The sequence below is a fragment of the Podarcis cretensis genome (genome assembly GCF_951804945.1).
Source record: "Podarcis cretensis genome assembly, chromosome: 17".
NCBI classification, from domain to species: domain Eukaryota; kingdom Metazoa; phylum Chordata; class Lepidosauria; order Squamata; family Lacertidae; genus Podarcis; species Podarcis cretensis.
In genome coordinates this window covers 9079244-9094753 of record NC_137187.1, presented here as the reverse complement: position 1 = coordinate 9094753, position 15510 = coordinate 9079244, and the positions used below count along the sequence as shown (strand labels likewise).

At 46.5% G+C, this 15510-nt stretch overlaps 1 protein-coding gene across 3 annotated transcripts in view; it reads left to right on the top strand.

Moving 5' to 3' along the window:
* The first annotated feature begins 4428 nt into the window (after nt 1-4428).
* The window catches only part of SPMAP2L (sperm microtubule associated protein 2 like), a 30416-nt gene continuing 19334 nt past the window's right edge, over nt 4429-15510 (top strand). The window contains exons 1-5 of one of the 3 annotated variants that reach the window (XM_079959735.1): nt 4431-4550; nt 6857-6887; nt 9620-9684; nt 11781-11840; nt 14210-14335. In XM_079959735.1, the coding sequence (XP_079815861.1) occupies nt 9638-9684; nt 11781-11840; nt 14210-14335 (233 nt within the window). In that variant the 5' untranslated portion in view covers nt 4431-4550; nt 6857-6887; nt 9620-9637. Of the gene's footprint in view, nt 4551-6856; nt 6888-9619; nt 9685-11780; nt 11841-14209; nt 14336-15510 lie in introns of all 3 variants that reach the window. The other 2 variants (XM_079959737.1, XM_079959736.1) reach the window with 2 other exon arrangements.

The following is a 15510-nucleotide window of genomic DNA, read 5'->3' as shown; positions in this document are numbered from 1 at the left end:
GGAATTGTAACTCTTTGCGAGGAACAGGGGCCTCCTAGCAACTCTTAAAAAGTAGAGACATCACCTTGCCAACAAAGTTCCGTATAGTAAAAGCTATGGTTTTCCCAGTAGTGATGTATGGAAGTGAAAGCTGGACCATAAAGAAGGCTGATCGCCAAAGAATTGATGCTTTTGAATTATGGTGCTGGAGGAGACTCTTGAGAGTCCCATGGACTGCAAGAAGATCAAACCTATCCATTCTGAAGGAAATCAGCCCTGAGTGCTCACTGGAAGGACAGATCCTGAAGCTGAGACTCCAATACTTTGGCCACCTCATGAGAAGAGAAGACTCCCTGGAAAAGACCCTGATGTTTGGGAAAGATGGAGGGCACAAGGAGAAAAGGATGACAGAGGACGAGATGATTGGACAGTGTTCTCGAAGCTACCAGCATGAGTCTGACCAAACTGCGGGAGGCAGTGGAAGACAGGAGTGCCTGGCGTGCTCTGGTCCAGGGGGTCACGGAGAGTTGGACACGACTAAACAACAACAACAAGCAACGCTCAGCTGACTTCGCACACAGTACTTCCCAGAACTCTTTGGAAGGGAAGCCATGGCAGTTTAAGTGGTATGAAAGTGCTTTAAATGTGTAGTGCATACGGAGCCTATTTATATGGCTATTTATACACTCATTTACTCAGCATCCAGTGTGCCCCCCCCCACTGTTTCGGGAAGGATCAGAAAACATCCATCAACCCCTTTATAATATTCAACACAAAGTCATGTAATAGCAGCAGCACACAGTTGCAGACGAAATAGGAAATGGGGAGGGCTTTATAGAGATACCATTGGAGGACAAAGATGGCAACGTTACTTAGCCAGCTGATTCACCCGTCTCTCCATTGTTTTAAACCATGATCTATGTTTTAAGCGATATCACCATTGATATCCGTGATTAATTTATGAGCAGAGGGCGATGTATAGGTTACAAATTTATTGTAATGTATGATGGTCGTCCTTGTTTTTGTTTTGCTTCGGTTCCTGTTTGTCTTTTGTAAGTTTAGGCAATTTTAAATCTGGAGGTCTAAGTATAATATGTTGGTATGGGAAACTGTCGTGTAACGGGCCAATGGCCGTAATAAAGATCAATCCAATCCACCCGTCTCTCCTGACTCATTTGAACCGGTTCCTGTCTCCTTGGGCGCAGCCCACCAGCACCTTTTCTGTTCTTGAGCAGCTTGCATTTATTTCAATGAAACACGTGACGGAGACAATGCTGGTGCGGCCTTTGCCAAAGCAGTACCAGATGTAGCCCAAAACATCTGGTGGGCACTCGAGTTGGGAAGGGCTGCCCTTGTGGATTGTACCGATTGTTCCCTCCCAGAACATGGGAGCAAAATCAAGGCGTAGGGGTCATTGAAACTGAATTGAAAGCCTGCACGGTGTGGAGAAAAATCTCTTATTTAATAAAGCCCAAAAGCTATACAGTGGTGCCTTGGGTTAAGTACTTAATTCATTCCGGATGTCCATTCTTAACCTGAAACTGTTCTTAACCTGAAGCACCATTTTAGCTAATGGGGCCTCCTGCTGCCGCCGCGCCGCTGGAGCACGATTTCTGTTCTCATCCTGAAGCAAAGTTCTTAACCCAAGGTACTATTTCTGGGTTAGTGGAGTCTGTAACCTGAAGTGTATGTAACCTGAAGTGTATGTAACCCGAGGTACCACTGTAATGTCAGGGAAAAGGGTCCAGCCTAGTGATTCTCCTCTCATACCATTTTATGTGCAGGAAGGTTTATCTGTGAGGAAGGAAGCATTCCCACATGCACCTTCATATTAACATACACGCAAGCAACACTACAGTTGACAATAATTTGGTCGATATAAAATCAAGAGCATCTTCCACCCAGTATCCTGCTTGTGCTCAAACCTTCAACATAGCATGCAAATCCAGCTAGCCAAATGCTATGCTATGCACAAGGTCAACATTGGTCCCCAGTTGGACCAGGCTGAGCAAAGTTGCTACTGGTGGGAGGGTAGAGCAGTAATGGCTCTAGGTTTTTTTGGGGGGGGGGCATTCAGCAAGATGACTTTAGTTGGTGAAGGGGGGGCTCTTCCTGCGTGCTTGCCCTTTCGCCCTGGGCCCAACCCCCAGCTGCCAAGGGGTCAGTTTCCATTGCAACATCTCTCCTTCGAAGAACACGTGAACAGGGAGTGGGAGCAAGGAGGAGGGGCAAGGTCAGGAGACCCTGGTGGTCTACCATGTCTGATGCTGACACTTGAAGCAAGCATCATATTCACTCAAAAGTTAATAGGTGCTGACATGCTGTGCAAGAAACTTGCCCTCCCAATATGGTTACAGTTGGCCGGATTTAGGTTTGATGAGACCCTAAGCTACTGAAGGTAAAGGTAAAGGGACCCCTGACCGTTAGGTCCAGTCGTGGCCGACTCTGGGGTTGCGGCACTCATCTCGCTTTATTGGCCGAGGGAGCCAGTGTACAGCTTCCAGGTCATGTGGCCAGCATGACTAAGCCGCTTCTGGCGAACCAGAGCAGCGCACGGAAACACCGTTTACCTTCCTGCCGGAGCGGTACCTATTTATCTACTTGCACTTTGACATGCTTTCAAACTGCTAGGTTGGAAGCAGGGACCGAGCAACGGGAGCTCACCCCATGGTGGGGATTCGAACCGCCACCCTTCTGATTGGCAAGTCCTAGGCTCTGTGGTTTAACCCACAGCGCCACCCGCATCCCACTACTGAAGGTAAAGGGGCCCTTTATGTGTCCAGCTGTCCTTTGTCAACAACAAATTGTCGCTGTTTTTTGTATTGAATATATGCTATATGGTCATTTATGGACTGAATAGGTATCTAAAGCCATTTGTCCATGCAGAATGTAGGCACCCTATAGAAATGAGCAAACCAGTGATATTTTAGGGAGCAGGCTAGCAGGTGGGGCCCATTACTTCCATCACAGGAGCCTACACAACACAAAACACTGTTGCTGTGTGTAGGTTTTATTTGTTTTTTATCTTATATTTAGGAAATGTACATCCAGTTTTTCCCCCCTTTAAATTTTTTGGGGGCCCCCAAGAGAGTGGGGCCCTAAGCTATCGCTTGTTTAAAGGTAAAGGTACCCCTGCCCATACGGGCCAGTCTTGACACTCTGGGGTTGTGCGCCCATCTCACTTAAGAGGCCAGGGGCCAGCGCTGTCCGGAGACACTTCCGGGTCACGTGGCCAGCGTGACATCGCTGCTCTGGCGAGCCAGAGTCGCACACGGAAACGCCGTTTACCTTCCCGCTGGTAAGCGGTCCCTATTTATCTACTTGCACCCGGAGGTGCTTTCGAACTGCTAGGTTGGCAGGCGCTGGGACCGAGCAGCGGGAGCGCACCCCGCCGCAGGGATTCGAACCGCCGACCTTTCGATCGGCAAGTCCTAGGCGCTGAGGCTTTAACCCACAGCGCCACCTGCGTCCCTTGTTTAGCTTATAGTAAATCCGGGCACTGGTTACAGTACGTATTTTAAGTTGAAGGCAAGTCCTCCTCAGTTCAGTGAGGCTTCCTTGGGAGGTTTTTAAGGAGAGCTCGGATGGCTATCTGTCATGGATGCTTTAGCTGAGATTCCTGTATTGCAGGGGGTGGGACAAGATGATCATCAGGGTCCCTTTCCAACTCTTTTTCTGATTCTATGTGTAAGGTCATAACTTTTATATGCCTGTTGTCTTTGTCCATGGAGTTTTCTTGGCAGGGATACTGGAGTGGCTTGCCGGTATGGAAGTGAGAGCTGGACCATCAAGAAGGCTGATCGCCGAAGAATTGATGCTTTTGAATTATGGTGCTGGAGGAGACTCTTGAGAGTCCCACGGACTGCAAGAAGATCCAGTGGCGTAGCGTGGGGGGTGCAGGGGGGCTGGCCGCACCGGGTGCAACATCTGGGGGTTAGGGTTGGGGGGCGCAAATCCACGGGTTAGGGGGCGCAAATTACTTGCCTTGCCCCGGGTGCTGACAACCCACGCTACGCCACTGAGAAGATCAAACCTCTCCATTCTGAAGGAAATCAGCCCTGAGTGCTCACTGGAAGGACAGATCCTGAAGCTGAGGCTCCAATACTTTGGCCACCTCATGAGAAGAGAAGACTCCCTGGAAAAGACCCTGATGTTGGGAAAGATGGAGGGCACAAGGAGAAGGGGACAGCAGAGGACAAGTGTTCTTGAAGCTACCAGCATGAGTTTGACCAAACTGCGGGAGGCAGTGGAAGACAGGAGTGCCTGGCGTGCTCTGGTCCAGGGGGTCATGGAGAGTCGGACACGACTAAACAACCAAACTACAACATTTGTAAGGTAATCAGAGAAGATAAAGCAGTCGGAGCGCCCTCTGGGGGCTGGCTAAGCGCATGGCGGCCAGTGCAGAAGGCCCCGCGGGAGCGAGGGCTAGAAGCGCGTGAGTCGCTGGTTACCCGGGCAACCGAAACAAACAGGGGCGCGCCGGCAGAGCGCGTGCGTGTCTTTTCTCTTTTTTTGCAGCGCGGAGATCTAGAAGAGGCGCCTTCAGTGCAGGATGGTGCAGGCAGAGGAAGGTGCGTGAAAAGAAGACTCTGCAGAGCCACAGTTCCTTCCGGGAGAAAATTCTGGCACCTGTAGGAGTTTGCCTCTGCGCATATGCAGAGTGCATATCCTCTCATAAGAAAGCAACGTTGTTTGAAAAAAAAAAAGGCTTAAAGGGTGTGTGATTTGTGAGCATGTGCAGAGCGCCCTCTGTTTCCGACGGGAAGCAGCTTTCTCAGCCAAACGCTGAGAGCAGGAGCAGAAAGTTCTCTTCTCTTTTTGGAAATATTTCCGTTTTATCGGAAGGAAAGAAGAGTACAACGGAAACAATGTGGGAGAGAAAGAGACCACCCCTACTGAAAAGTGGTCTTCCCCGCAGAAAGCCATCTGCTGTTCAGCAAACCTGGCTTCTGTAAACCTGAAGTTATAGGGGGAAAGTGGGGCAGCTTGGCGCTAGCAGGCTGGGGTTTGTAGAGGAGGGAATGAGATACCTTTCACTTTGTTTCCACTTCTGTCCAGGATGCTACTGAGAGCGAGCGCCAGGGAGTGGCCAGATACAAAAGAAGACAATGTCCTTGTAATACTTGTGCAGAAGTAATAATAATAATAATAATAATAATAATAAGGTGCAAGTCAGGGACGCAGGTGGCGCTGTGGGTTAAACCACAGAGCCTAGGACTTGCCGATCAGAAGGTCGGCGGTTCGAATCCCCGCAATGGGGTGAGCTCCTGTTGCTCGGTCCCTGCTCCTGCCAACCTAGCAGTTCGAAAGCATGTCAAAGTGCAAGTAGATAAATAGGTACCGCTCCGGTGGGAAGGTAAACGGTGTTTCCGTGCGCTGCTCTGGTTCGACAGAAGCGGCTTAGTCATGCTGACCACATGACCCGGAAGCCGTACGCCGGCTCCCTTGGCCAATAAGCGAGATGAGCGCCGCAACCCCAGAGTCGGTCATGACTGGACCTAATGGTCAGGGGTCCCTTTACCTTTACATTTACAGTGGTACCTCGCAAGACGAATGCCTCATAAGACGAAAAACTCGCAAAACGAAAGAGTTCTTTGTTTTTTGAGTTGCTTCGCAAGATGGATTTCCCTTTGGGCTTGCTTCGCAAGACGAAAATGTCTTGCAAGTTTGTTTCCTTTTTCTTAAAACCGTGCATTCACTTCGAGGAGCAACTCATAGCACGCGGTGTGGTAGCCTTTTTTTTAGGTTTTTGAAGACTTGGGTGATTTTTGAAGCTTTTCCAAAGTCCATGCTTCGCAAGACGAAAAAATTGCAAGACGAAAAAACTCGTGGAACGAATTAATTTCGTCTTGCGAGGCACCACTGTACCTTTAAGGTGCAAGTCAGGCAATCCAAATCCTGTCCCATGAAAGTTGTCACTTCTCATTGTATAGAATTTCTAAAATAAAAACAGCAGCCTCATCCCAGTATACCTGAAGGAGCACCTCCACCCCATCACTTAGCCCAGACACTGAGGTGTACCTTCGATGGTCTTCTGGCAGTTCCCTCACTGCAAAATGTGAAGTTACAGGGAACCAGGCAGAGGGCCTTCTCGGTAGTGGCTCCCACCCTGTGGAATGCCCTCCCTTCAGATGTCAAGGAGATGAAGAACTACATAACTTTTAAAAGACATCTGAGAACAACCCTGTGTTGTGAAGTTTTTAATGTGTGATGTTTTATTATATTTATTATAGGTTATTGGGTTGTTGTTTTCATTTTGATTATATATTTTGTGGTTTTGTGTTCTGGTTTTGTTCTGTGAGCCGCCCTGAGACGTCCGGGTATAGGGTGGTATATAAATTCAATAAATAAATAATAAATAGTAATAATATATATGCTGTAAGTCGCCCAGAGCGGCTGGAGAAACCCAGCCAGATGTGCAGGGTATAAGTAATAAAATTATTATTATTATTTTATTTATATGCTCCTTATCTGACTGGGTTCCCCCAGCCACTCTGGACAGCTCCCAACAGAATATTAAAAACACAATAAAGCATCAAACATTAAAACCCTCCTGATTTCAGCTGGTGTAGGTGTATCTGGGGCAGTGTGTGAATTCAAAAGGTAGAATTGCATTCTGACAGTGTACCCTGGTTCTCATTCCGATACCCTGATATTCAAGGGAGAGGCTGGGTTGCCAGCAGTCGCAACACACAAAATGCCAAAGCCATCACTTTGCTGGAACAAAGTAACCTTTAATTAGGTGGAAAAACTCCTTGTTAGTTAAAAGTCAGTGCACAGGGAGCATTTGTTCTGTATGTAATTGCCGGTAATTTGAGGTTTGAGTGCACAGGTTGCAAACATTAAAACCCACCTGCTCTTTCTGCTTCCTTTGCAGTTTCTCTCCCTGGTTTTCAATCAGGTGAAAGGTAAGAGAGAAATTTCAGGGCCTCTGTGGTTATTTGCTCCAAATTCTGTAACCATCGCTCACTTTCTCCTTGACTGCAGCTTCTTAGACAAGCTTTCTGCTGAGTGTGATTTTAATTGTTGCTTGTGACATGCATTTTACAATATCCGGCCTGCAAGATATTTCAGCAACCCTAGAAAACAAAAATGAGAGGAGAGCAGAAGTCACGCATGATAACCCCACCTGTAACTTCTACATATTAATGACGTTGGGCAAAGTATATGAATAATGATTTCACTTTTTTTCTTTCCCAACAAAATCTTACTCGATGCCTGTTATTAGGAATATATTGTTTTTCAAGTTGAGCCCTCCCAATCCACTGTTGCACCAACCACAAAACTCGTGGCACCTTAAAGAGTTTTAAAGCCTTTATTTACATTTGTATCCCATCTCTCCTCCATAGAGCTGAAAGCAGAGTTATGTGGTTCTCTTTTCCCATTTTATTCTCATCTGAAGGGAAGATTAGGCTGAGTAGACACAGTCACTCAACTCTCTTCATGGCTGAGGGGGTCTTCCCAGTCCTATTCGGATGCTCTAATCCAGAGTTTCCCAAACTTGGGTCTCCAGCTGTTTCTAGACTACATTTCCCATCATCCCTGCCTACTGGTTGTGCTAGCTAGGGGTGATGGGAGTTGTAGTCCAAAAAAATAGCTGCAGACCCAGGTTTGGGAACCCCTGCTCTAACCACTGTACCATTATCAAAGTAAGAAATTTATTTTTCGATCTGTTAAGAGCTGGTCCCTGCATAAAGGAGAGAGACACTGTAAATTTTTGGACAGGGAGGAGACCTGAGTTCAAAATCCTGCATGGCCAAGAAACTGGCTCCCAACTTACCTCTCAGGATTGTTTTGAAGATCAAATGTGGGTTGGGACAATATGTGCCTATCTGTGGTCCTTGGAGGTTGGCATTAAAACACGAGTTTTTGTGAACTGGAGTTGCAAGCTCTTGCTTGTAGAGGCTCGTGCTACAATGTTAAGGTGCTACAGGTTTATTTCGCAGAATTTCAGAGTTATAAGGGACCATTAGTCCAACGCCTTGCAATGCAGGAATCTCCCCCCCCCCCGCCCCCAATGTGGGGCTTGAACTCAATATTCTTGGGAGGAAATTGGGATGGTGCGGGGGTGGCTGATAGGTACAGTGATGGAATGACCCGTGAATTGGCAGGTCTCATAGGAACCAGCTCTGAGCCCGACTATACAGTGTCGTACTTTTCCAGTGAAAAGCAGCGCCAAGTTTTCCCTGGAGGTTTTTAAGCAGAGGATGGCCATCTGTTATGGATGCTTTAGCTGAGATTCCTGCATTGCAGGAGGTTGCCGCCGGATTTGCGTATAAGCTAAACGAGCTATAGCTTAGGGTCCCACTCTCTTGGCCCGCCCCCCCCCAAAAAGGAAAAAGCAAACTGGATGTACATCTCCAAAATACAGTATAAGATAAAAAAACAAATAAAATAAAACCTACAATTATTATTTCATGTTATAGCAAGTTTCTAGAGACTAGGTTATGAGTCTTTGTAAATTGTGCTTGTAAAGGAACTTTTGTTATTGCCAAATGCCAATGTGTTTGCATTATTCAGTTTGTTATGAATAAAAAATCATTTTAAGTTAGAGCTTAATAATTATTTCACTATTAATGTACTTCTTCTTAATTGTATTTCAGATCAAAAATTACTTTGATAAAATACATATTTTCTTATGTGCAAATGGCTTTAGATACCTGTTAGGTCCATAAATTATCATATAGCATATGTTCAACACAAAAAGCAGCGACAATTTGTTGTTGACAAAGGACAGCTGGACGTATAAAAGGCCCTGTTACCTTCAGTAGCTTAGGGCCTCATCAAATCTAAATCCGGCCCTGCAAGGGGTTGGACTAGACGCCCCTCGAGGTCCCAACTCTACAATTCTGTGTTTCTACATAAGCCAGGCTTTGACTGTTCAGAGTTCTGAAAGCTAACCTGCAGACAGGCAGAGGAAACTGAAGGGGACTGTAAAGTCTCTGTACGCCTCTCTCCACCTATTATTCTGCGCTAATCTGTGTTTATCTCTCCTGTAGCAGCTGATTGTCCATGGAGGTGGGAGGAGGGACAAAGGCAGGTGATGATACTGGCTATGATACTAGATTTTCATTGGGGTGTAGTCCTGGGGAAGAATGCATATGACAAATAGCAAATAAACCCGGGAGGGCTTCCTGTATCAAGCAAGAAAGGGTGTGTCGGAATTCTCCTGTCAAAGTAATTATTTGGCAGTATGTTTAGGTTTGGCTCTTTTCTAATGCACTCCCTCCCCATTTACACTGACCCGCATAAGAAAACAAGAACGTCTGCAGATAAATTCAGCGGGGCTTAGTAGGCGTGGGGTTTAGTAGGCGTATTGCAGCTTTACTTTCTCTATTATGTATGTCAGGCTGATAGCTCAGTCGGAACCATAGCTGTCAACTTTTCCCGTTTCTTGTGAGGAATCCTATTCGGAATAAGGGAATTTCCCTTAAAAAAAGGGAAAAGCTGACAGCTATGGTCGGAACAGTTTAAGACTCTTCGTCTGAGGGTTGTGTGTTCGAGCCCCACCTTGCAGGGTGTTGGGCCTCGAACCCACAACCCTATAATTCTAGGATTCTATACTCCTTAGTAACATTCTAGGACCGCCTGTGCACCTGAGCCCAGTCACAAAAACTGCTTTATATCTTTCAACGTCTAGGTGTTGGATTTTACAACAATGATGGAAGCAAACCTGGAAGCAAATCAGGAAGGAATTGGAAAAAGGTATCTGTTTACATACAGAGTTTTGGAGCTACCTTGGCCAGTTTTGTGGTTCTAGATTACCCCAGTCTGTCATTACTAGCACGTCAACAATCTGTGCTGGGATCGCCACACAGTTTCTGCCTGACTGGGCTATGTACAGCCAAATATCTGGCTAGAGGGCGGCCAGCAAAATAGGAGCCTGGTCACCTGCAAATCCTTTGGAGAAAGTTGACTGTAGGAAGGGTTTTTTTTTTATAAATAAAAAAAAACATGCCGGGATCTGTGGGAGATAGAACCACAAAACTCAACCATAGCTGGGTCTTAGTCTCTAGTTGGGACTGCCTGTACTTTTGCCTTGTGTGCTTGTTGGTGTTTAGTCGTTTAGTCGTGTCCGACTCTTCGTGACCCCCTGGACCAGAGCATGCCAGGCACTCCTGTCTTCCACTGCCTCCCGCAGTTTGGTCAAACTCATGCTGGTAGCTTCGAGAACACTGTCCAACCATCTCATCCTCTGTCGTCCCCTTCTCCTTGTGCCCTCCATCTTTCCCAACATCAGGGTCTTTTCCAGGGAGTCTTCTCTTCTTATGAGGTGGCCAAAGTATTGGAGTCTCAGCTTCAGGATCTGTCCTTCCAGTGAGCACTCAGGGCTGATTTCCTTAAGAATGGAGAGGTTTGATCTTCTTGCAGTCCATGGGACTCTCAAGAGTCTCCTCCAGCACCAGAATTCAAAAGCATCAATTGTTTGGCAATCAGCCTGCCTTGTGTGCTACAGATGTGCAATATCAGCCTCTGTGATTGATAGATGGTCTCAATTACAAGGAAATCCTAGATACTTGATTTCCTCACCTTGCCAGGTCAACAGCTACTCTCAGCAAGACTGTGGGTGTTCTGCGCTGTACTTAACTTCCCTGCCTTTTTAACAAACTGCTGAAAAGGGAGGGAACGCAGAGCTCTCTCATTCTCTCTTCCTCTCTTGGTATTTACTCTCCTGCCCCTGTCTGTCAAGAAAACATCATCATAAGCCCTGCTTGGTTGGGAGGCTGTTTTGCTTATAAAAAGTGCCTTGGCTTGTCCTGGCTTGAAGAAAAGGCCTATTGCCTCAGGTGCAAAGGTGTCTCTCAATGAAGCCTTTGCCTAGGAGCAAGTTTTGTACATGACGGAATGACTTTGGAGTTCAAATGTAATTAGCTAAGTCCATTATCAGGTTTTTTGGTGTGTTTTTTGCATCAAATGAACATAATAACCTGTCATCTTCTTGTCAGTTTTCTGTAAACGTTCTCAAGGCAGAGCAGTAGGAACAGGGAAATAGGAATACACGAACCCCAAGACTCCAGCCTGCTTCTGAAAATGCAAATAATAAAAATAAAATAGAATAAGCTCTTTGACTGGAATTCTAATAAGAACATTTTGCATAGACTATCTGGTGTTCTGATCCCAAACCTTTGCACTGGTATAATATGCTTGCAAGGGATGCAGGTGGCGCTGTGGTCTAAACCACTGAGCCTCTTGGGCTTGCTGATCAGAAGGTCGGCGGTTTGAATCCCCATGACGGGGTGAGCTCCCGTTGCTCGGTCCCAGCTCCTTTCAACTTAGCAGTTTGAAAGCACACCAAAAAGTGCAAGTAGATAAATAGGTACCACTCCGGCGGGAAGGTAAACGGTGTTTCTGTGCACTGCTCTGGCTTCGGTGTTCCGTTGTGGCAGAAGCGGCTTAGTCATGCTGGCCACATGACCCAGAAAAACTGTCTGCAGACAAATGCCTGCTCCCTCGCGAGATGAGCACTGCAACCCCAGAGTCATCTGCAACTGGACTTAACTGTCAGGAGTCCTTTACCTTTTTTCAATATGCTTGCAGTCTTGCTTGCCTGGGTGGAGGTCTCTGTGTGTGGAAATGCCTGGTTTTTGCCTAGTTAGAATGTGGGAAATTGTACAAAGGTAAGAGTCACATCGTTCACCACACCGACTTTGGTTTCTGGCCACATTCGCCATGTGGTGTCCCAGAAAGGGAATGCGGAAAAGAAAGGTTTCTTATCCCTGGCAGGGAACTTACACTTTATGCATGGTGTTTTTATCCACCTATGTGTTTCTTGTTTGTTTTGCAACTGTACAAGTTTTCAGTTCCAGGTTGGAAGAGCTTGCAAAACCAAAGGAGATCAAAGACGTGTGGAACTTTTTCCGGTAAGATTGTGTGGCTTCATAAAGGATGTGAATCACAATAAGAATTATTCGCATTTGGCACCTTAACGTGCTCATTATCATAGGCCTCATCCGCATTATACATTTAAAGTGGTTTCATACCACTTTTATTCCCTCAAAGAATTCTGGGAACTGTGGTTTGGCCTCACAGAGTCCCCTGGGAAGAGGGATTGAGCATTAAGACTTGTTCTTCAAAGTGAGGGGAATGTGAGGAGAATATGGGTCTCCTAACTTCTCTCAGCACTCTTAACAAACAAAGTTCCCAGGATTCTTTGGGGGAAGCCATGATGGTTGAAAGTGGTATGATAGTTCTTTAAAGGTATAGTGCAGATGGAGCCTTAGCTGCCGCATTATCTTATGACAGACTTGTACTAAAGACCCATATTATCAGTTCCATATTTTACATTATTAGAGGTTGAAAGCATTATTAGAGGCTTGTGGAGTAGAGGTCCCAAATATTTTTCTTTCTGTATATTCTGGATGGGTAATGAATTTTGGAGAAAATTAGATGGGAGGAGGTGGTCTTGTTGATTGGGTAGAATATTATTATTATTACATGATCTAGAGATAATTTTGGGGGAGGCAATTGAAGGAGACGCAGGTGGCGCTGTGGGTTAAAGCCTCAGCGCCTAGGACTTGCCGATCGAAAGGCCGGCGGTTCGAATCCCTGCGGCGGGGTGCGCTCCCGCTGCTCGGTCCCAGCGCCTGCCAAGCTAGCAGTTCGAAAGCACCTCCGGGTGCAAGTAGATAAATAGGGACCGCTTACCAGCGGGAAGGTAAACGGCGTTTCCGTGGGTGGCTCTGGCTCGCCAGAGCAGCGATGTCACGCTGGCCACGTGACCCGGAAGTGTCTCCGGACAGCGCTGGCCCCCGGCCTCTTAAGTGAGATGGGCGCACAACCCCAGAGTCTGTCAAGACTGGCCCGTACGGGCAGGGGTACCTTTACCTTTACCTTTACCTTTAATTGAAGGAGAATCAAACTGATCTGGACCAGGATATGCTGAGAATTGAATTGGAGATAAATGAACTGATTGGGTGGTTTGGAGTAGGGTGTAAATTAATTGAATATATGGGCTGATTTGAAAGGCACAATAGCCTGCCTCCTGTGACACTTAAAACCTAAATCTGCATTTATACTTATTTATTTATTACATCAATATCCCGCCTTTCTCCTTCATGGAACTGAAAGTGCAAGGATGCTGCCCCATGGACCTTCAAACTGTGCCCTTGACTCAAATTTTTAACAGTTATGTAGCCTGGTGTATTATGGGTAGCTCAAAAACATCAGAAGATGGATCACGGGCTATTTGAAAAGATATTTAGTGGTCCTTTTGACTATATTTGAAAGTGCTGGTCACCATGGTTTCAGCATTTCGGCATTTTGCTTTGGTGCATTTCAAGCTCACTTCGGTTGGATTGCTCCAAAGTAAATACAGTGGTGTAGGGACACGGGTGGCGCTGTGGGTTAAACCACAGAGCCTAGGACTTGCTGATCAGAAGGTCTTCAGTTCGAATCCCCGCAATGGGGTGAGCTCCCGTTGCTCGGTCCCTGCTCCTGGCAGTTCGAAAGCACGTCAAAGTGCAAGTAGATAAATAGGTACCACTCTGGTGGGAAGGTAAACGGTATTTCCGTGCGCTGCTCTGGTTCACCAGAAGCGGCTTAGTCATGCTAGCCACATGACCCGGAAGCTGTATACCAGCTCCCTCGGCCAATAAAGCAAGATGAGTGCTGCAACCCCAGAGTTGGCCACAACTGGACCTAACGGTCAGGGGTCCCTTTACCTTTACCTTTAAGTACAGTGGTACCTCAGGTTACAGACGCTTCAGGTTACACACTCCGTTAACCCAGAAATAGTGCTTCAGGTTAAGAACTTTGCTTCAGGATGAGAACAGAAATTGTGCTCTGGCGGCGCGGCGGCAGCGGGAGGCCCCATTAGCTAAAGTGGTGCTTCAGGTTAAGAACAGTTTCAGGTTAAGAACGGACCTCCGGAATGAATTAAGTTCTTAACCCGGGGTACCACTGTATTGCTTTTATTTCCTGCTCTTAGCTGTCTCAAAGATCTTGTAAGGTGGACAGAAAGTGTGGGATATATGTATAAATTAATGGTAGCCAGCCAAATCGGTGAACCACAGCCATCAAATGAATGACCTCCCATTGTAAAATCACCGTTAATCAGTTTGCTCCTAGAAAGTCAAAGATCTTGATTTCGGGTGAGAACAACTATAACAGCATACGTGTGTGTGAGTGATTTGCGTAATATAAGAATAGATGCTTAATGTGATAACCTATGGCTGTGTGCAGGAGTTTCTAACCATGGTTTGAGTGGCACTTTTGTTTTTATTCACAACAGTAAGTTAGTCTGGGGAAACCAAGATACGATATGGCCCCTTTCCTCACGTGCTCTGATGTGTCGGCCAACTTCAAGAGTCTTAGGCCTGGCAAAACCCAAGAAACTAGATGCAAATCTCCCGCGCAGGTTTGTCATTCTTACTTTCCTTCATTTAAAAGCATACGGGAGCTGAGTGGGTTCAGGCCAAAATCAAGGATTGTGCTTCTCATTCCCTGCGGAGATTTGGATTTGTGCTTCCTGAACAGCAGCTTCATGGCAAGCCTCTTTTGACACCAAGCGGAAAGGTTTGGGAGGAATAATATATCATAATCATAATCATAATAATTTATTATTTATACCCCGCCCACCTGGCTGGGTTTCCTCAGCCACTCTGGGCGGCTCCCAACCGAATATTAAAAACACAATACAGAATTAAACATTAAAAGCTTCCCTAAACAGCAACTATCTTACTTCTGCCTTCTGATGTCTTTTGAAAGTAAGATAGTTGCTTATTGCCTTGACATCTGATGGGAGGGCATGCCACAGGGTGGGAGCCACTACCAAGAAGGCCCTGTGCCTGGTTCCCTGTAACCTCACTTCTCACAGTGAGGGAATCACCAGAAGGCCCTCAGAGCTGGACCTCAGTGGAAGGGTGGGATATGATGATGATGATTCCTTGCTATATGGCGTGTTAGACTGCTCAGCAAAGAAGCAAAGCTATACATTTAAGGCAGATGTGGGGAAACTTGGGACCACAGCTGAACTACAAGTCCCATCTGCCCCAGCAAACATAGTCAATCCAGGGATGATGGGAATTGTAGTTCAGCACCATCTGGAGCACCAAAGGTTCCCCACACACAATCTAATGGCTTCCATTTGGGACAGTGCATACTTTGAAATGCAAGAAGGCTGCTGTATTGTTATGTAGTGAAGTTTCACCCTGGGCCAGCAGGGGGATACTGTATATAGTTTTCACTCAGGTCTGTAGATAGTTTTCCCTCAGGTCCACGTCAGTTATTTTAGGCGGGAACTCTGGGCTGTTGTTGTTACAATGTTGACAGCCAGCTGCCTATAAAAGCAGGCCGGCTGAGCTGTTTGCAGGCAGTTCTATTCCAGTTTACAAGATTAAAGAGCTACTTGGAGAAATCGCTGTGTCGTCTGCTATGTCAACCCACAATTTAATGGCTTCCATTTGGGACAGTGCATACTTTGAAATGCAAGAAGGCTGCTGTATCGTCTCCTGCTTATTCCCTGCACTGAGGCCTTCTCCCCTCTCCAGCACCCACTGTGACAAGCGGGACTCCAGGTGTGCCACATGGCAG